At 41.0% G+C, this 21879-nt stretch overlaps 2 protein-coding genes across 2 annotated transcripts; one reads left to right on the forward strand and one right to left on the reverse strand.

The window, feature by feature from the left end:
• Nucleotides 1-17: 17 nt before the first annotated feature.
• Nucleotides 18-11241, reverse strand: rufy1 (RUN and FYVE domain containing 1). The gene is made up of 17 exons (XM_042074898.1): nucleotides 10908-11241; nucleotides 10446-10619; nucleotides 9953-10070; nucleotides 9649-9750; nucleotides 6966-7089; nucleotides 6565-6626; nucleotides 6338-6473; nucleotides 5706-5807; nucleotides 5288-5404; nucleotides 4726-4893; nucleotides 4410-4507; nucleotides 4065-4184; nucleotides 3788-3917; nucleotides 2702-2796; nucleotides 2284-2332; nucleotides 2046-2123; nucleotides 18-1344 (listed from the first exon to the last, which is right to left on the reverse strand). Exons 1-17 carry the CDS (start codon nucleotides 11233-11235, stop codon nucleotides 1201-1203), a joined length of 2145 nt encoding a protein of 714 aa, XP_041930832.1. The 5' UTR covers nucleotides 11236-11241; the 3' UTR covers nucleotides 18-1200.
• A 3955-nt stretch (nucleotides 11242-15196) lies between these two features.
• Nucleotides 15197-18463, forward strand: hbegfa (heparin-binding EGF-like growth factor a). The gene is made up of 6 exons (XM_042074957.1): nucleotides 15197-15438; nucleotides 16172-16393; nucleotides 16533-16725; nucleotides 17028-17189; nucleotides 17329-17417; nucleotides 17529-18463. Exons 1-5 carry the CDS (start codon nucleotides 15396-15398, stop codon nucleotides 17399-17401), a joined length of 693 nt encoding a protein of 230 aa, XP_041930891.1. The 5' UTR covers nucleotides 15197-15395; the 3' UTR covers nucleotides 17402-17417; nucleotides 17529-18463.
• Nucleotides 18464-21879: the final 3416 nt, after the last annotated feature.

Genomic DNA, 21879 nt, shown 5'->3' on the forward strand with positions numbered 1-21879 from the left:
AGGTCAAGTACAACTGGCATAATTGGGGAATGTTTATTAAATACTGCAATCTTATCAAATCTGTATTTATAAAACAATGGAATATGTCAAAGATTTTAGAAAACAAATAGCTTCAGAAGCACTGGGCACAATTTGGAAACTGGAAGATATTTTACATTCTAAAATAGTCATGAACAGAATTGAGTTATCAAACATTCTTTTAGTCCAGGAACATTTCAGGCATTTTTCAATACAAGGAGGCCATCACAAATCTTTCTCGTGTTTTAGTAAGTGCACGAATTAACCAAGGCTGATTTACATGTACAAGATTGTAGTAAAGAATCAAGATGGGAAAATTCGTAACAAGGTACTTTATATGGTGTGCACACATTTGTACGTTCACTGAGCAATGCCCAAGTATGTTTTACAAATGGTCCCCAGATGTTCCTTAAACTATAAACTTTAATTTAGATGCCAAACAATTTCTAAATCACAAGGAGATCCATCCCTGCCTGAACTGAATAAAATCATACTTAGAAGCTAGAAAAGGTGAAAGACTTGCAAGACATGTTAGGGGGAGGGGGGGGCTGGCAGTGCAAACTAGACACCTGCCCTGAAGATCTCACAAGCTCACACTGTTCCATTCATTAGGTCTCACCCACCTTCCCTATCCCACAATATACACACAGTATACTAGCAGGTTTAAATGATACCCCTGTAGAATAGGCTGGGGAGACAGGGGAGTTACGGTAATCCTGTAGAGTTACTGGCATATTTTAAAACTTAAATCTTAGTATCAGAAACCAACATGGATAACCTTGTATGTGAAGGCACCAAAAGCTAAGCTGTGTAAACAAGGTGTTGTTAAATGGGAAGAAGAACATTTAGTGATTTGCATGGAGCTTGAAGGAGGGAGGGGGGTAGATTAAAGGCCAGTCACACTCAAGACGGACTTCAGCAGAATGCAACCCACCACTCTGAAAATACAGCTGTGCTTTGAGAAGACATTGCATGTAGATGAATTGCTGGACCTAATGACTACTCTAACCCTATGTTCCTGAATTTCAGGCAAATAGGTGATGCATAGGGTTGAGAAACTCCCACAATAGATTACATACAGTCATCATTTCAGCCTATTGCAAGCTAGCAGTAACTGTTACAGTAACAGTCTAAATTAAGTGTTTACAATAAAGATATTTGTGTTGTGTTGTGCAAGTTCTGTCAGGACACAGTGGAGGAGCTTCTCTGAAGGAGCAGTGAGTGGCAGATGTCGCACACACGGACAGGTTTGGGGTAAGAGGGCAGAGCCAGCTCATTACTGGAACAGTTGCTACAGTAGATGTCCCCACAATTCCGGCAGTGGTGCTGTACATGGATTTAGAGAGAAAGTAGTAAGATGGCTGTTCATGCAACAAAAGATCTTCACAAGGTGCCAGTTAAAAAGGGCTATTTGTAGGGTTATTTTAGTTTAAAATGTTAAAAAATAACCTAGAAATGGCAACAGAATGAGAAAAAGTAGCTATATTGACATTACTACAAAAATGTCTATGCTCTGCTACCCAGATTTCCACTTAAGTGAGCATGATGACCAGCCAGAGACAGGCCGTCTCTTGTAATGGCACTTTGGACCTCAGTGGTGCTCAATCTAATACAATTCAGTTAATGGAAGAGTGTCAACGGTTTATTGAAGACTTTTAAAGGTAAGGTAAGCGTTGCTGTATGAGGTCTCGTTTGTTGATGTTTGTGTTTCTTAGCAGATGCCTTTGTCCAAAGCAACTTACATTATATTTGAACCAAAGACCTAACAAAAGACACCAGAGAGGTAACTCATCCCTCCCTTCAGTGCTCTCTGAGAAACTCCACAAAATGTTTTGTTATTGTTTGAGGATAAGGCTGCCCCTACTGTGTTTGTTTCCAGTTCACAGAGCAAGAGCTGGGTAAGAAAACTTTTTTAACAGTGTACTCTAAACTGTTAAGTGTTAGAAATCGCTAAGCATATCTTAGTAATATAGTACAAAAACAAAATGTATTTGTTAAATATTATGTTTATTTTGACACATTTTTACCTTTCTGCGTGAAATTGAGAACTCCTTCTGGCACTGCTTGCATTGTGTAGCTTCATCATCTTTCAACCACGCATGACCCTAATGAGTAAGAGTCAACAGGACAGATCTGATGCATCACCCATTACCAATCACTGGGAAATGCTTTTGTGTGTGACATTCAGCAAGAGCTGCTAGATTTTCCACAAAACGTAGCCAGTAATACTTCCTGTCATACAGAAAGACATCTAAATAGATTTACCTTCAACGCTTTATTCACCTCCTTGAAATCCTCCATTTTCAATTTGGACCTGTGAAACAGAATACTGATTACTCTTAGAAATACAGTGAAACCTAACCAGCCACATAGAACCACAGAAGAAAAATGTTTGCATTTAAAGGAAAATTCCGTTTTTTTGTTTGAGTAGCCTACTACAGTATGCCTGTTGGCAACCACTCAGAATAGTCAAAGGCGATTCAAAACGAGTCAGAAAGGTTGAGACAGGACCAATCGTCAAAATGTCGGTGTCCACCACTCTAGTTCATCCAAAACAAACCAGAAAAGGGACTCAAAGTGCTAAAAAAACGTAATTTTCCTTTAAGCTTGGCCTTATGATTAAAGTCGGGATCGTCCCTTGAAGAGGCAGCTTGTTGCCATTTGAGGGTGGAGGGACACTCACTGGCTAAGGTGGAGGCCCATCTCCTGGAGAGCCTGCTCCTGCTCCTCACAGGTCTGCTGGAGCTGAGTCTTCTCCTGCTGCAAGTCCAACAGCTCCTGGAGAAACCATCAGACATTTACCTGAGCACGACACCAAACCCCATATCCAGCGCTAGACAACTATAGCAGGTATTATACCTGCCATCACCACATTTTCGTAATGTTAAGTTACAGTCATAATGGTGTGAGTCAAGAGTGTTTCTGTTTACATTGGTGAGTTGATTCTCCTAAACCTCACACTAGTATTGTAGTACTCAAGTCCAGTCTTGGTCGAGACTATTTTTTGCTTACTCGGTTTTGTCTCGGAATTGAAAGCAAAAATACTCGGTCTTGACTCGGCCTCGGCCTACATTGGAAGGAGGCTCGTCATTTTAAGAGACCACGAGACCCCCCCCCCCCCCCGCCCATTTTTTTATTGTGTATATTTCATGGTATATTATAAAATATCCACCATTACAAATATTCTTATTTTAATTAAAATGATAATATTTACTGGCATTAAAATATATCCCATGATGCTACGCTGTGCAGCGCAAAGGTTTTGAAAGATACAATCTTTGTCCAAACAGCACTAAAGTTATTATGAAAAGGATAGCTTGACCTACGGTTTTTGCCTAATCTGTCATTCTAATATGTGCCTCTGGTTGTGATAATTGACATGATGAGTGAACACATTTCTAAAGGAAATTTAAAAAAGAAGCACAGCGCAGAGAGCACATTTTTACGCAAGCTGATAACAGAGACACCTGGAACAACAACATTTTCAGCGCAATCATGAAAATCTACTCTTTTTCGGTCAGTCTCGATGCGGTTTCAACTCCTTAAGGAACTCGGTCTTGACTCAGTCTCGGCTGCATTTAAAAACCAACGGTCTCGGTCTCAACTCGATCTTGACCCTTTAATTAAAGACTCGGTCTCGACATATGTGGTCTCATTCCCATTACTACCTCACACTATCCCATTGTATATATCTGGATGACCTCTATTACTCTGACTCTTCCGCCTAGTGGTCAGCCCTGGTGTGCGGAGTGGTAGATGTGGCACTGACCGTCTGCAGGCCCTGCAGCTGCTGCAGCTGGGTGCGCAGCTCAGTGCTGTTGTCCTGCTCCCTCTGCAGGTCCCTCTGCAGACCCTGACGCTGCTCTTTCTCACTGCGCAGGTCACTCTCCAGCCCCAGCCTGCCACACAGCACAGCAAGGTTACGACAGCAGGCCCATCACAGCACCCAACCAGCCTCCTACTCCAACATCTTGGGTTGAGGAGTTGAACTAAACACTGTTTTTAGTCCATTAAGATTCTATTCTGGTCGATTTTGTTACACATACCTCAGTGAGTCGAGGTCAGTAAGCTGTTGCTCTAGAGCCTCTACTTTCCCCTCCAGCTCCAACCTCATGTCCTTCTCACATTGGTCAGTCTGTTTGCGGGCATGTTCGGACTTCAGTAACCTGAGGACATGTAGCAGAACATACTAAATGCATCCACAGCAGCCACACACCAACTACTGCTACAGAACATCAATTCCCAGAATTTCCCTAATGTTATCAAGTGGCACAGCTATGTGAATGTTCTATAAGGCCATGGTCGTTTTGACTTAATGATGTCCAAGTTAGCCCTATAACTTAAGCCATATTGTTCAACATTTCTTTTTGAAGTGGTCTCCATGTCGTCACCTCTCCTCCAGCTCTTTCATGGCTGCCTCCATGCGGTTCATCTTCTCTACAAGTTTCACTGCGTCCTCCTCCTTCTTCTTCACCAGCTTGCCTGTTTCCTGCACAGACCAAAGGAGCAGTTCAGATGCAGTCACATGATGGCCCATTCTAACGATAGGAACACCTCAAAAAGTCTTTCTCTGGTGAGTGATTATGACAGCAGGATGTCTACTGTGATGTTGGCTTTTGATAAGGTGATGATGTGAAAAGGCTTTTTTTTTACATGGAGTAAACAAACAATACCACAAAAAGACTTTGAGTGCAAAAGGACAGTTACCTGAGCTTTGTTGAACATCTGCAGGTTGAGGGTCTTGACCTGGTCCAGCTGCTGGCGGAGAGCGGCCAGTGTGTCCTGCTTCTCATGGGTGTCCTTCTCCAGCAGCTTCATGGCCACTTCCATCTCCTGCTTCAGACCCACCTGCAGCTCCAGCTCCTTCTCAAGCTCCTGAACTCACACAGCCACATTCAATTAAAGTCACAGTCACAGTACAGTACAGCACGTCTAAGGAATGATGGTTCATATTAACCCCTGTGCGAAACTTAAATGTACAGACATATAACCATATACATAAGAAAATGTTTTTATAGTGCTAAGAAAATTGAGGAACACTGTCTAGCAATTGTATCTTTAGAGATACAAAAAATATTTAGTACACCTTTAACACACAATGCACACAGGTATGTAAACACCCCCTCAAGAAAACACTCACAACTCATACAAACAAAAATAACAGACTTAGGAGACATGACAATTGCCATCAATCATTTCAGGATCTGTTGCCATCGTAACAAAGATGAACACTTTGCAGCTTGAAGTCCATGCTGGATGAAATTCTCACCTGCCGGATGCGTTTTTCCTCCCCGTATTGCTTCCACACAACATTGTACATCTCATCCAGGCCCTGCCGTGTCTGTCGGTATGTTTCTAGCTCCACCTGACTGTCCTGCAAGGTGGCCTGAGAGCAGAGCATCAACATACTAGTGAGTCCTACTATACCATCACAACATACAATCTCATTTGTCTAGGAATGGTGTACTAAGTGGATGTTTTCACAATTTGAAGTCATGTTCTGTGGGTGTCGACTTTGTGTAACATCCCACATTTTGATTGTGTATGATCATATGAATAAGAGAACACACCATTATTCCCACAAGCCACGCCACACTGACTATTCTCCATGTAGGATTCTTGGGTCAGAGCGTGTGTGTGTGTGTGTGTGTGTGTGTGTGTGTGTGTGGCAAAATGTGGACATGTACCTCTTCTTTCTTTTGGCTGGTTTGGAGGATGGAGGCATTCTCCTGTCGGAGCTGCTCTTGTTCATCTCGAAGTGAATTGATCCGATCTGTCGCTGCTGTAAGCTGTACAAAATGTTATGATTTATTGGTGGAAGGAAATAAGGAATGCACAGTATTGCATTGCTTCTGATGTTCGATATGGCGATATGGCAATATTTCAAACTCATTTCAAACTCAAGTTCTATCCTGTACTAGAATTAACCATTTACTCTTTTGTGGTGCCCTGTTCATTGCAGATACAGGCACATTTACTTTCATTATACCCTAAATGAGGAAGAAATGTAGACATTAATCATGGATAAATAAGAAAATCCTTTCAATTTGGTCTAGATGTACGCAATTTTCCATATGCTATTTTCAAATAAAAGTAGGTCTCATCTTGTTTGGACTTGCCAATTAACTGCTAGGAATATCTGCAAAACCCGCAGATGCTGAAAATGCCATTCTTAAGCTGTTACCATACCATACTATACCATACCATGTTGTACTGATAATATTGTACATCCCTATCATACATTAAAACTAAATGTGGCAGCTACAGCATTTAGAGGGAAATGCAGTCTTATATTGAAGCCTGTTAACAGACAACTCACCTCTTCTATTAGCTTGGAGTTGGTCTTTTCCAGTGCATCCATCTTGGCCTGCAAGTCAGTGACTGTACAACTGAGGTGTCTGTTCAGTTCCTCAATGTAGTGCTTCTGGTCCAAAATGGCAGTCATTTTATCATCACTGGCAACAGTAGAAGTGAAGAGATGATCAGATGAGAGGGGAAGAGAGAGATTTAAAGTCTGTCATCACAGACACCATCTATGATACTCACTCTTTGGGGGTTTCACTGTTCTGTGGATCTTTCAGGTACAAGGAGAAGTCAATGACACCAACCTATATTAATCACAAACAGCCAGAATTAAGTTAGTATTCAGAGTCTGTGATCTGTCAGTGTTCAGAGAAAAGTGACAGCAAGCATGTGTTTCATGACTTTCATCATCCATAATGTCAGCAACCCAAGCAGTCAGAAATGTGGGTTTTGTTTAGATTTGGTGAACAAATAATTTAGGAACAAATTGACATCCAGGATGTATTTCTTACAGCTCAAGAACACAGCAGGATTTCTGGAGGTATAGACAGTAACATATCCGTGACTGTGAATACATGTTTGTCCAAAACTAAAGATGGTAATAACAGAATAACAACATAGAGTTGGATACAAATGAGCCTCACCTGCGAGTCCAGGTCTTCTCCTTTCACACAAAGGTTGGCATCAATGACATTAAGTCCCACCAGCATACCCACAATTACGGTCCCTTCTTCTTCTAGCATTAGTGCTCCAGGTTCATAGAAATCCCTGACGAAGACAAGGACATCTAAATCAAGCATCATGACATCAATATTACCCAAGAACACCCTCAAAACACACAAGATCACATATTAAGCAACATTTCTCAAGCGTAAAAGGAACGTCCCCAACTCAATGAACACACACAAATAATTCAGGAAATTGACATAACATACATCATTAACTAAATAATAATCAAAGAGTAGGGATGTAACGGTATGAAAATTTAACCTCACGGTTATAGTGACCAAAATTATCACGGTTTTCGGTATTATCACGGTATTTCTAAAAGTGTGTTCAATATGTTCAGAAAGCACTGATAGGCCTACACAAGCTGAAATAGTTTCAAAAAGTGTCCCGTTCACTTTTTTCTTCATGTTTAATTGGCTATGTGCTTATAGCTTAACTTACCCTACCATAACTTGGAGTTTGCTATTTCTGTTATTTGGATGCAATGAGTGAGACCAAAGTAAGCGTTCGAAATAAAACTTTAGGCTACTGTATTCTCCTGATAACGTGAGTGGAATGGATTTAATGTAGACGCGAACATAAAAAGACGCAGAGTGGCTACAGTACATGATACAGTGCACATTTTGCGGTGAAAAAGTTCCGCCTTTTAAAATCAGGTGTAGCCTAATCCGAATTGTAGTTAAAACCATCAATTAGACAACAGAATCAGTAAGGTACCTGTTTTGTTCCATTGTACCAGGCCTACTGTATGTCAAAAGCAGGCTGGGAAGGATTAAAAACACGGTTTGCACACCGCGGTAATCAACAATAATAATCATGATATTTGAAATGAAAACGGTAATTATTATCGTCAACATTTTTATCGCGGTTTACCATTATATCGGTAATCGTTACATCCCTATCAGAGTCATAGTGTGATGTGCTGCTGAGGCGGCACGTCGTCACAAATGTGCCAGCCAAATCTTTTCTAGAAAGACCAGTGGACAACATTCCTTACATAGGCTAGGCTTAAATGATAAAATATGTTCTCTTAGTAGGTAGTACATCTGGCGAGTTTCCATTAGAGGTGAGGTGAAAGTGGCTAAAAGTGCTGTAGTGCATATGCCAGACCAGTCGATGGCACCGTGATGGCCATGCAGAGGCTTCATATTTAATTCACGTAGAAGACAAAACATTGTTAAAACAGTTTGTTAAAGCAGTGGCATGAAATAAGGAGACTGCAGACAATTTAGTGGAATTTGAAATGCCTTTGGATTAGGTCTGAGCATGTTACACTGGAGAAAACATTAACATGCGTTAGTCATAGGTTATAGTAAGCTAATGTTTAACTAAGTTAAGCTAACGGTGTGCTTCTAACTTAGCCACAAAAGGCTGATACCTTGTGAACATAAATCATGACGGGAAAGAAATTAAAATGTTTTATGATAAACAAATGGTTTGGTTTGTTCTGACAAGCAGCGTGTCAGGTCGAGTGCTGTGGCTGAATTGAGGGGTGTGGTTATGTTGTCATAAAATTGCCGGCTTTGCCGTCTACATGGCAAAAGTTAACCGGCGGTTTCAAAAAATCTCACTTCGGAACCCGGTTACAAACACTATCGGTTACAGCCTCCTAAAATGCCTGGGTCGTGTAGTCGCAAGGCCTAACCGATAAAATAAATTCACCGGTTTAAAAAAAACAGCGTTGTGTAGACGGGCCCTTAGTTTTACAGGGGCCGGGGCCATTTGTTTGTGTCTCCTTTAAAACGAACCGCCCTGTAACACAACGTTCCGGGAACTTCTATGGGGCTGAATCAAGTCCCTACCTCAGGGGAAGGAACTTCAGTGCAGCCCCCATAAACTCCTGCAGTGGTGTGAGATATAAACGAGGCGTGAACGAGGTGTGAATGGAAGATGACAAGCTCATTTGTTTAAATGGAGCCAGGCAGCAGCACGTTACAGCTAAATTAATTACAGGTTAAGCTAGATAGATAGATAGATAGATATACAGATACTTTATTGATCCCCAGGGGAAATTCAAGAAATTAGCTATTAGCTTGTTGAGTTGAGGTAGCTTACACTGAATGAACAAATGTCCACTTAAAATACGTGTAAATAGGATTTATCAAATAATTACAAATTAAACCTACATTATGCAACATTTAATTTGGAAAAGCTATTCAAAGGTAGCCTATGGTGTCAACTGACTTCAGTTCACTCGATTTGAAGGTATTTGCGTAAAATAGGCTTAGCTGTTGAAAAATGTTTGATGTTTAAAACCAGCACGGATATTTTTCGTCTCCAATGTGGATAGACTAATTTATGTAGTAAGAATCTTTAGGTTACCATAACGGCACATAAGCAAAATGTTAATACTGGTAAATGATTTAGCAAGGGTGTATCAGTGTAGGGATTTGCTGCAGCTGCTATGCCATTTTAGTTAATCTAATTAGCGCTGTGATCGTAAAGCAAAAAAGGCTGCATACGGGTAGGTCCTGTAAGCAATGGAAACACAACGGCGCTGAATACTGAGGCGTTCCTGTACCTGTCCCCTTTACCTGGGCAGTGGGCTGAATACCTGTAATGGAAACTCAGCTATGGTGTAGACCTATCACAACTTACCCAAGAAGATCTTTTCTATCAATTAGGGCCTTCATGTAGTCTGCCACCTTTTTCTGCATCAGGGACAAGTGAAGCCAGGCACGTGCTCTCCCAAGTCCTGTCCTGAACCAAATAAAGACCAACCAGAGCATTTAACACCATATGGGTGGTGTAGTGTAACTATTAGGGAGTGACAGTAGGTAGAATATAAATATATAAACATATTATATTATATTAATATTATTATATCATAATTGCATAATTCAAGAGCTCACTGTTCACTTGGTAAAATGAATAATCTTAGACCAATAGCTGACATACGTACTTGAGGCCAGGCATATCTCGTACACTGGTGGCAATATCTGATGATTCTGGACACAGTTTCTCAACAACTTCAAGGGGACCCCATATTGACTTATTCTGGCTGATGAAGGATTTCTTCGCTGCATAGTTACAGGGAAAATAAAAGGTGTTTACCCGCACAATGTACTCTAAGAAGGTCATTTCAGCAGAACTGACATCAGTCTTTTTCCAAAACTGCATGACAGCAATACCTCCTTCCTTCTTTCACACACAGAAGGGAAATTTAGGGAAATAAGAAAGCTCTTTCAGAACCACTTCAGGCTGTTCTGAAGAATGGCAGTTTAAAACTCAACCTCATAAACACACCAGTCCCCTTCAATTGTTCCACCCAAAGACCCAAAGTTTACTTTTGACTGGTATGATGCCACTGTAGATGACATTTAGACCACATTTTGTTTTAAATTGCTTTGGCAGTTACTGGACACCGGATAAATCGCACCAAAAGCTCTACCAACCCTTTAATCCGTGTTTTAGGCAGTGCTCCAGGACTACAAAAAACTGCTGCAGTGGTGGATAGTCCGAGTCCAGGGTCCGACCCAAACTAAGTGAAGACTGTATGAGAACTTTTATACTCAGTTTCATCATGCTGAGGAGATTGGACCTCTCCACGGTCATAGGGTCTTTCACAGCTGCATAGACACAGATAAGAGGTTACAATACGCACAAGACACATTTCAAATCCACGTAGCTCTTATTTAGGCTTACTTTGGTAAATGTGCAATGTTGATACACCAATGGCTTGTTAGCCTGACTAACATTTTGGAATAGCAATGAAGTCACTTTGAACAAATAAAAGCCTAAGGCGAGCGAAACTGATATCATTGTGCAAATGAGCTTATGATAGAGGAAGAAGTGTCAGCTGTAGAATGAGCGTTGGAGAGCGTTCGCTACGCAGAATGGACAAAGAAAGCTTTTACCCGTGGTTGTGGTGGTCGTTTCATTGACCGAGGGAAGTTCAGTCGGAGAGCTGTTACTTGCAGACCCAGGCGCTGCGTTCTTCAAAGCTGCCCCGTATGTGTTTACTCCACTGCTAATCGTCTCGCTTGCTTTCCGTGCCAGCGATAGAATAGGTGCTGACCAAGTGCTTTCAGCTGCCTGTCTGTGTTTCTGCTCTTCTTCATTACAGTTTTCTTTGTTATCTTGAATAAGTTCCGAGGCGTCTGGTTCTTCATCTTTGGCGTCGCTATTTTTCTCTACTGAGTTTGGCTGTTTTGCCTCTTCGGCCATTTTTCCCAAAACAAACATGTGATTCTAGACTAGAGCAATCTATAGTGATTGATTCTAGTAGACATCATCAATCGAAATGTGAATGTGTGATCAACTGCACAGATCTAGACAGACGTAGACGTAGCCTAATAATGCCCTACTGGCACGTCCACTCATTTGAATAAAAAAATGTATTACTAGGCCTATAACAATAATAATAATAATAATAATAATAATAATAATAAAAACAACAAGTGACACATACAAAAGTAAACAACCTCAATATCATCATAGCCTTCTATCAATTTGAAGCACTGGATATTTCACTAGGCTATGGACAATGCATAAAAGATAGGATATAGAATATTTGAGTAATTTATAATTATATAAATGCAGCAAACAAGTTAAGAACCTGGCAATCTACAAAGTTTGGATTTGGTGTGGATTTTATCTGGCCATATAGGTATTAGCCCAGGTAACATTTCATCAAAGTCACTCTTATTAGCCTACCATAAAAACTCTATTAAAAGCCTAGTCCCAATTAGACGCACGCCCCTTTTACGCCCCATGTGGCTATGGTTTGGACAAATTAAAGCAGGTCTCAATTAGCCTGTTCTGGTTTTTATGAAAGTTGGTTGCATAGCAGATCTTACAGCCCTGTAACAACGCATTATGTAATAACTCTAATGCATACATTTTCACAACATTATGTAATGGGCTAACTGCCGCGTTTTGTAATAATCTGCCACATTTTTTAATAAACTGCTTGAACGCAATATGTAATACATTTTACGGCAATATAGGCCTATGTAATAAGTTATTACATTATTGGAAGCACAAAGAAGAAGGATGCTGGGCGACTAGACAGGCTGGTAAGGAAAGCTGGCTCTGTCGTGGGAGCCGAACTGGAGTGTATCACTTCAATATCAGATAAAAGGACCCTGAACAAACTGATCAACATCTTGGACAATGAATGTCATCCACTCCACAGCACTATTACAAAGCAGAAGAGCTTGATCAGCTGGAGACTTCGCTCACTGTCATACGCAACTGACAGACTGAGGAAGTAATTTGTCCCTAGGGCCATTGAACTGTTCAATGCTTCACTAAGGGAAGAGGAGAGATAGACTTCTCTGCAGTCTGTCTGCCTCTCCACCTCCTCCATGTTTGTGTACTGACTGTCCACTGGCCTACTGTTTTACTGCTAGACTGTTTATATGCTATATTAGCACATATGCATAACCCCTCCCTCCCTCCCACAGCCTGGATTGTGGCCATACCTAATACTTAATATTTAATACTTTATTGCACCATAATATGACCATTTTTCTTTGCAACACCCGCATTTTGTAATAACAAATGCAATGATCCCCAAGGGGAAATTCAAGGTCTCAGTAGCATACAGACATCACACACAACATGCACTTACAGCAGAAAAAGTAATGTAAGTATATAAATATAGAAAAACACCACTGTACAATAAAGACAGTAGAAGATAAAAAAAATACTAAGATACTAAAATACTAAATAAAACTAAATAAAATCAAATATCCACATAGTGTGATGATCAAGCATGAGGCGCTTGCAGTGATTCTGTATGCATGGTAATGCACAAATAGGCTGACACCAGACAAAATTTCACTGCATTTCTTACTTCCAGTAACTATATGCATGTGACAATAAACTTCCTTGTATCCTTGTATCCTTGTAAGGTGCTCTATGAGAGTGAGTGTCATGGTGATGGTGCAAATAAATAAGTCCAACAGTGCAAGAATAAAGTCTAGAGACTAGCATAAAATAAATATGGACATATAAGAGAATAATGTAGACAAAGTAAACAACTATCAGTGCAAGAATAGGTTGAAGTAATAGGGTTACAGCCATTGGTCAAGTATTAAGTATAAAGTATTAAGTATTGCGTTAAAGCAGATTATTACAAAATGTGGAAGTTATTACATAACAACATGAAAATGACATTTTGACGAGTTATTACATAATTACAAGTAGGCTACAAGTGCACCAGATTACCCACTAGAGCTATGATAGTAGACTGCACTGCTTAAAGGGAAACTAGCCTATGCCTGGCAATTTCTTCACTATTTTCTCCCTTTTTGCTCGCAGCTTTCTCTGCAGGGCTCCCCCTACAACTTCAGAGTATATTTGTATGTATATATGTATGTATATTTTACGACAGTCCTTGCTCGGTCAGTCAGCCATCCTCTTTCCCTGTTCTCACTTTCTGCTTCTTTTCGCTGGCTCTGCCATGACAAATGTCTGAGAAACTCCTACCTTCTTCTAGCCGGTGCCTGACGTGTATGTGTGTAGTGCCGTAAAGCAATTTGTTACATCGCGAGACCACAAGACTTTCTGACTCTGGCCGATGACCTGCTGGACCAAAGTTGCAAGGCTGGGTTTTCTGCTCACAGACACTTTTTGAAGCGAGAACTAGAAGGTCACCATTCAACCTAGGAAAAGTCAACCATTCCAATGACTCCGAAGCTGTTAAGTTAAGGTAAATTAAGCTAAAAAAAAACTGCATAGTTCTCCTGTGCCAGAATTCCTAAATGTTTCAATCGCTGTCAATATGGACATGCTGCATCGATAGATTGGTTAGATTATCCACAATGTTCAGTTCAATTTTACAGAAACATTAGCACCAAAGTACAGGCTATGGTCAAATTCATTCAGATTTACCAGTACAATAAAGAAAGGCCATATTAAAGTTATTTACACCATAATTAATTTGATAGTAGGTTCTCATCTTTGCGGTGCAAAAGTTTTGTGTGAAAGGAAATAAAGGCCTGGCCCATATAGACACCTGTTCCAAATATAAGCAGGATCAGTTTGGCAATTCAAGCAAATAAAAGCCCAGCTGGGCTATTAATAGAATGTTTACAGGTATTATTATTAGGCTATTATTGTTGTTGTTGTTGCTGCTGTGTTATTGTTATTATTAGTAGGCCCAGACTAAAAAGCAAGCAGAAACAAACAGTAGACCCACAGACACAAAATTTAGATACCTCAATATTTAAAAGACCCATCCATTTAAAAAAGGGGTCAAAATACATTAACAGTGGTTTCTTACAGAGCCCTCTAAAGGTTATGGTGAGGATTTTCTTTGTCTTTCATTTTTAAAGTGGATGTTTTTGTACTTCTTTAAACTACTATTTTTAGGAGTTTTATATTTAGACTACTCGCAAATTCAAATGAATTGCGAGGGAACACAAAAGTATGCAAAGGGAATGCAAAAAAGCAGGCCTAATCCTACTGTGTGGCAAAAGCGCCTAAAAGGAAGCAAACGTAGACTGGCTAAATCCCCATAACAATTCACATAATGAAATCATGTCTGATTTATTTATTTACATTTTTTTCATCTTTGGCAATTCAGATTTTTGTTTCAGATATTTTAATTAATTTTAGAATTTTATTAATAGTAGCCCTAGCATTATTATTATCAGTATGCTAGTAGTCGTAGTAGTAGTAGGCTAGGCCTATTAGTAGCAGTAGTATTTACACTTTAGTCTAGGCTACTTTGTGATCTTTAGCCTAGCTGTAAAACATTATTTTTGTTCCATCTCTACCACTCGATGGCGACATAAGCGTTTATCTGTCGCACAACTGACACTGGACCTGCCAATATGGTCGCCTAAGAATAAGAGTAATATACTAAAAGATAAACATTTGAATCAGACTAAGATGCAAACTATTGTCCTTTTTCACAATTAAAATTTCAGTTTGTTTGATTTACTGAATCAATGTTAAACATATAGGCTATAGGCCATGTATTCACTTGTAGGCCTACATTAGGCCTAGTTGAATTAGATAAATACTAGCCTATGCTTAGTCCAAGAAAGCAATAACAAGCTCGGCACTGTTCAATTTCTAATTCAGCATAGCGCGGTGGTGTTAATGTTTTATCGAGGCGCTCGAGCTACTGTTGTAATAGGCGTGGTCTTGCAACCGGTATATAAATGCTTGATGCTCTACCTCTCTGGCTCTTTCGGCAGTCTCAGCGAGGGTGTTGGTCACGCAGTATTGATGTCCCGTCATCTTTCAAGTTGAATAAAACGATAAGAAACTAAAGGATTCAGTTCACAAGGTTTCTGTGGATTCAGCTCCGTGATCTAAGGAAAAAACAAGTTGTCGAAGTTATTTGTTTCCCACACTCGAAGATCATTCGCTTGTTTTTTGCCGTAGACATGAGGATTTCTACAGTGGCACTTCTGGTGGTCCACGCTCTGGGTAAGCTTCAGAATGTTGCCTTACTTTAGTTCACTGTTGCTCTCTACAACAAAAGTAGCCTAATAGCCTATCATAGGCTACGTCTGATAGTCTAGTAGCCCAAACCTAATGTCTAGAATTTAATCTCTAGTGTTACAATCTCAGAAACTGTGACATGCAACTGCAATGATGTCAACTTTTTAAAGTCGCGTCTGTGTGTGTGTGTGCGAGTGTGTGTGTGTGTGTGTGCGTCTTGTCTGAACCATGTATAGGCTAGGCTACACTTTGACCATGTCTCTCCATTGCCATCTAACGTAGCCTACAGCCAATCTAAAATGGAATTTAGGATATAGAATAGTATTCATTTTTTACATTAACATGTTTTTTCAGAGCATCTTGACTACAGGGTTAGAACTAGGTCATCAATCTATTTTAAATCATGTTTTATGTAATTGGATATATTTATTTTTAACCCTCATATTCGAACATTACCTAAGTGTCTATGCATGACATTTTTGTGTGGCTATTGCAGAACTCTCTAGAGATAAAGGAAATGCAGTGTGATATAACAGTGTGTTTGTATGTTGAATATGTTATATATACATACATCTCTGTGTATGTGTGTGTGTGACTTGTTCTCATCAAGGAAATAACTCCCAATTCGTGTTTATACTTCTTTCAACTCATTCATGGTATACAAGTTACAAGTGTTCATCCATTCATTTCAATGATCTTTATTCCTCTCCTTTCTTAGTGCTTTCCAAGTTGGTCAGTGGTGCCTCAATCGACAAGCATGAAAGTGAAAAGCCTCCGCAGACTGCGGTGTTTAACCTGTTGGAACCAGTGAGTGAGAAAAGGGTTGCAGAAGAGAATCTGCAGCATGAGGTGGATTATGACGAAGATGAAGATGAAGATGAAGAGTACTACTATGATGACGAGGACGACTATGAAGTATCAGGGGACTACATGCCCAGAGGTATGTAGTAGCCTAACCCAGGACTGAGAGGAAACTCAATCTGTAGTTTTTCAGTAATAACATTAATGATTGTTGTCATCTTACTGCTGTTATATATGTGTCAAAGAAGATGAATTAATTATTCCTTGTTTGCTTTTAGTTGCCCTTTCCAGCAAACCTAAGGATCCTAGCAAAGTTCTGACTGAAGAAAAGGCAGCAGGGAAAAGGAGGAGAGGAAAAGGGAGGAAGAAGGGAAAGGGGAAAAAGAGGAATCCATGTCTGAAGAAATATAAAGATTTCTGCATCCATGGCACCTGCCAATACCTCTCAAACATCCGTAAACCTTCATGCATGTAAGTATTGTCCACTTGCACATCCATCATCTGTTTCTACATATGTAATTTATTGTTGTTCATACAGATTTATTTCATGGGCCTTGAATGTAGTTAGTCCCTGTTTTACAACATAGGCTCTGGAAGTTTCTGAAATACATAATACAAAAACATATTCTTTAAAAACTCCATGCATCCTCATAAATGCATTATCATCTCTGTTGATCCTCTTCATCTCCATTGATTTGAATGTTGTCTGAAGAGAGCCTTTATGTCTATAAGGAACAGCATGCAGAATCACTAACCACATGTCTCTTCTATAGATGCCACGACGGTTACTCCGGAGAGCGATGTCACGACGTCATTTGGATTTTGCCCAGTAGTGGAACAGACAAAGGATATAACAGGACGACGGCGCTGGCAGTGGTGGCAGTCGTGCTGTCCTCACTCTGTCTCATCATCATCGGCCTCCTTTTGGCATTGAGGTCAGTCCACATGCTTCTAGTGGGGGACTGGGGTGGAGGGGTGGACAGTCACACTAAAAGAGCGGGAAAATAATGAGAGTGCGTACTTGATACTGGATAGAACTGGAGGTCTGAAGTTTGTTTGTGAATCTAACCTCAGGTTTCACAAGCGAGGTGCCTATGATGTGGAGAACGAGGAGAAGGTGAAGCTCGGGGCAGCGCCACACCACTGACCGAGGACATGGACTGGTGAGCTGCCAAACAACACATCCGACATGGACAATACCTTGTCTTTTTTTTCAGTTGACTGGACTGGAATTAGTGTGACTAATCATTTCTTTTGTGATTGTTTAATTTTAGGGTGGAGATGTGGAAATTCTACCTCAAAATAAAAAAGAGAAGTAAACAGGCCAATAAGAAGAACACGACAGAAGGAGGTAGAGTGACTGTTCCCGTCACAAGTGACTGATCTCCTCTCGCCGACTGACCCACTGGACAGACATGAACTGGGTCACGTCCGGAAGACCCCAAAGTCCAGCGAGATGGGACAGAAAGGGCCGCCGCAGTTTCTGGGACTAGGCCTACGAGGGTTATGCCACATATAAAGGCGGTGATCACGAGGCCATGTTGTCTGAGATGGAGGTAGTCTGAATGTAGTGAGGACTGTGGAAACGTTAAGACCGATGTGCCTGATGTCAAGGCAAGGGGTCCTCCAGGACCAACCTGGTCTTTGGATGGAGTGTTTACGCCAATCTGCTTTTCTTTCTCCCCGCACATTTTCATTGTTGTCTTGTGTACTGTAAAAACTTTATTTATGCCTATCTTTTAATTTATTTATTTATGTTAAGTGATATTTATTCTGATGTCTCCCAACAACAAAAAAAGCACTGCCCGTGTATTTGTACTGGTTTTAATGTTATAATATTTATTGTACAATATTTATGGGCAAACAATTATATTCCCTAAAATGGATAAATTGTTTATTAAAAGGACTAATAATGGGGATTACTGTACATTATCCTCAATCTATATATTTGTGTCATAATGATACAGTTATCTCAGTTACCACTTGTTAAAATATTTAGGGCCTGTGGACTGAAGTATCCACATTGTTGTGCTTCTGTATGACATGACAATGTAATACAATGAAATTAAGAATTCCATTACTGTAGTTACTGTTAACTCACCACATGATCCAGCAGTGTATTGGTTGTGGATACGTTTTCTGCCTGTGATCAGCTCAGTGAGATTGTTGTTAAGCTCAAGAAATGTGAATAAAAGATCTTTTAAACCAACTGTTTACAATGCATCATTTTGAAAGACAAAAGGATAGCTTTTCTTACTGGATAGGTTTAAGAAAACCATTTGATATATTTGCCTCCACCACCCATTTTCTCAAGCCAGTCTCTTGTGCCCTGGAGTCGTAGGCTTCATAATGAGATCAGTCGTTTGTATCAGCGAGTCACTTCCTCTTGCAGCCAGCTAAATCTAGTCTCCCACTTTGGCCATATTATTTTTGAGAAATGTGAGGAATGACATCCCAAATATAGCCTTTTGACTCCAGAGAGGCTTTTATCAAGGGAAGAATAATATTTGCTTACCCTTCCAGCCTCCTCCACGGTCCAGTGATCCCTTTCATGTGTGGCACCTGTATCCTCAGCTACTTTTGTGTGTGTGTGTGTGTGTGTGTGTGTGTTTGTATTTGTGTTTGTGTTTGTGTGTGGCATGCGCACCTGTCCACTTCCACACCAGTCACCCATTGTCACCATTTTAGATGCAACGAAACCAGATTATGCCTAACATTTGGCCAAACAGTCTTTTGATCAATCCTGTCCATGCAGTGCATCCACAAGATACCGCAAATGCCCCCTGGGCTACAACTTTCTTCACAGGAGTGGGGTTTAGTCAGCTAAGCCAGCTGAAGTGCCAAGCCTTGGTTTGATGGGGGAAGGGAGGAGTAAAAGACTGAAACGTGCGTTATTCACTTGGTGAGTTATGGCATGATGTCACCACCAGCCCAGAGCCCCCATAGGCCGGATCCTGTCCTCCGAGCATTCTACAGCTCGGCTGCCTCAGGTTCCTTTGATGTGGTTTGGCTGTTGGTTTTTCAGAGGGGGCTTTATGACCCACCGGAATGAGGGTATGGGAGGGAGTGGCTGGTAACAGCAGCACATTCATATGGTTCAGGTGGAGTGTAAGACAGCAGTGGCCAGACAGATGCACTTGAAACAACATTTCTAACAGATTGGTACCAATTCACTGCTTCTGAAGAATAGTTGTTATTGCAATTCATTGCCTCCAAAGAATAATCATTTTGAGTATCTGCCATCTGTATTTGCCAACACCACAGAAAGGATCCAGAGGGGCTGTAGGACAGTAAGAGAGAACATGTCCTGGCAAGGTGTGAGTGCTCACTCACACCATATTTGGCAAAAAGAGAGCGATGAGAATCTCTCCTCTGCCAGATAGACGGACACCCAGACCTGAGATCATCAAGTTAATCTACACACACTGACTCATTTCATCTGATCTGGAGTTTACATCCTGTAATCTGAACTGATGGCACTCGTCACACACTCATTCTCTCAGTTGATTATACAGTGTGTCTGGCAAGAGTGCTTACTGTAAATGTTTTGGCCCTTCTCTTTGTCTTGTCAAAATGGCTAATACTTCTCTGTAATACAATCCATTATTTCCATGATAGCATTTAGCAGTCAGATTGCAAAAGCCATGCAAGCCGTTTCGGTAAAGTTGTATGGCAGATGTTTTATAACCACTCTGATGAAGGCAGTAATGCCGAAACGCCATGTGAAATGAAAGGCTTTTAAAACATATAAGCCTTATGAGTGCCTAGCAAAACTCCTTGCAAATTGTTTTACAGTTGTTTGACAATCATGATAGGTGAGCTAGGCAAGATTTAGATTATTATATGAATGTGCCACTGGCATTGACTGTGACTTTGATATAAAAGATTAAATTGTCTATATATAAATAAAAGTTAATCTATGATTTACTGGTAAAACATCCCCTGTTTATTCATATCAATGTGGATTAAGAATTGAGTAGTACTTGACCCAAACCTGTTACACAGACAACCATCTGACTTAAAATTATCATTTTTCCTTGCCATTCCCCAAATAAAAAGGAAGGAATTGTTCCTTCCGTTGATAACAGGATTGTGGAGGCAGGAAAGCTTTTTGTTCCTTATCACACCTGTTATGATTCAGAAAGGCGCTCTGGCCAGTGACCAGGTCCATTCTACTCCATTATGTTACTTTCTGATGAGTCACATTGACTTTCCCCAAGGTATGTCATGCTGTTGTCTTTTACTTATAGAAGAATGGACATCAGCTATAGGTGGACATGGAGGGAAGGTTTAACACATCTACTTGAAGAAGCCAGTGTTTGTTTACAATTGGCCCATACATGACCACTGAGTGACTTAGTGCCCAGCAGAGAACCTCCCTGGTTGAGCAACTTCTTCTCTGTTGTTCCCGTAAGAGACGGCATCTCAAGTATTATTTGGCTGTGCAAGGTGCTTCCTGCCTCCCCCAGTGCAAACAATGGGCCATTTCCACGGCGATATGGAAGTGAGCAAAGACACAGTTGGAAATGTAATCATGGCGGAGCACATGATAGTGAGAAAGCAGTAAACAGCAAACATCCTACTCATGTGAATAGAGCTGCGTGCCTCTGTGTGTTTACAACATCTAACACCTGAAGTCTCATGTTAATCGGCTTTGCCACATAGTTGTGGGCTGTTAACAGCGGCAAACGTTTTGGGGCTTTGTGTTTGTTTTGTGGTCTGTCAACCTGTGTTTGTGTGTGTCTGCCATCTCATGTGCAGGGCTGGTGTTTGGGAGCTGCTTTGGCATGAGTGTGGAGCAGCTGCTGCTGTCCTGAATGAACTGGCTCTCCACTGCTGACACATGTGGGCTGATGGATGAGGTGCTGACACAGCCATTGTGGAACTACAGGGAAGTCTCCTGACAGGGGCCATGGGGCAATGGCTGATAGTATTTACAAGTTAGAGAGATAGCGAGGTGAAGAGAGAGAGAGAGAGAGAGAGAGAGTCTGTAAGAGAGAGAGAGAGAGAGAGAGAGAGAGAGAGAGAGTGTGTTCCAGAGTCAGAGGGGCCTATTGTTGGATCAAAGGGCAACGCCATCACTTGAAAGACGCAGATCCTTTGAAAATCCCCCGCATTCCCCTGTCTGTCTTGCATCAGAGAGACGCGCCCAGGCATTGTGCTCTGCACTCCTCTCTGTCCACCTTCTCACCCATCTCGTCCTTCATTTCTGTCTGAGTGTTTTATTTCTACCCGCTCAGTAGATGTCAACTGGATGCCGCTGTTGGAGAATAAATAGAAGCACGGCCCCACTCCCCCATTCACTGGCACGGCTGTGCCAGCACATTCCTCCTCGGTGACCTCATACCCCTGGACAGACACTTGTTATGTATCTTGATCACGTTATTAAATTCTCACGAGTTTATTTAGACTTTCAGGGGCTCAAAACAGGATCGTATTTCAAGTGTACCTCAGGGGGTGAGAGGCAAGATTGTGAGAGAGAGGCGGGATGCAGAGAACACACAAACGAGTGCACAAACACACACGCTTCACCCCCATATGCAGTGCAGTGAACGTGCACAAATGCAAACATGCTGAAACGATTCTGCGCTTGTGGTTCCATTTGGACACACACAGCAGAGTGTC

The sequence above is a fragment of the Alosa sapidissima genome, chromosome 20 (assembly GCF_018492685.1).
Source record: "Alosa sapidissima isolate fAloSap1 chromosome 20, fAloSap1.pri, whole genome shotgun sequence".
Classification (NCBI taxonomy): Eukaryota; Metazoa; Chordata; class Actinopteri; order Clupeiformes; family Clupeidae; genus Alosa; species Alosa sapidissima.

Bases quoted from the DNA above. Each gene is read 5' to 3' on its own strand.
- rufy1 (XM_042074898.1), bottom strand. From the start codon at position 11,235: ATGTTTGTTTTGGGAAAAATGGCCGAAGAGGCAAAACAGCCAAACTCA. The intron at 2,333-2,701 runs GTGAGTGTCCCT...TCTGTTTCACAG, and splicing joins ATGGGCCTCCACCTTAGCCA to GTCCAAATTGAAAATGGAGG. The intron at 1,345-2,045 runs GTAAAAATGTGT...ATCCATGTACAG, and splicing joins TCTCAATTTCACGCAGAAAG to CACCACTGCCGGAATTGTGG.
- hbegfa (XM_042074957.1), top strand. From the start codon at position 15,396: ATGAGGATTTCTACAGTGGCACTTCTGGTGGTCCACGCTCTGG. The intron at 15,439-16,171 runs GTAAGCTTCAGA...CTCCTTTCTTAG, and splicing joins TCTGGTGGTCCACGCTCTGG to TGCTTTCCAAGTTGGTCAGT. The intron at 16,726-17,027 runs GTAAGTATTGTC...TCTCTTCTATAG, and splicing joins ATCCGTAAACCTTCATGCAT to ATGCCACGACGGTTACTCCG.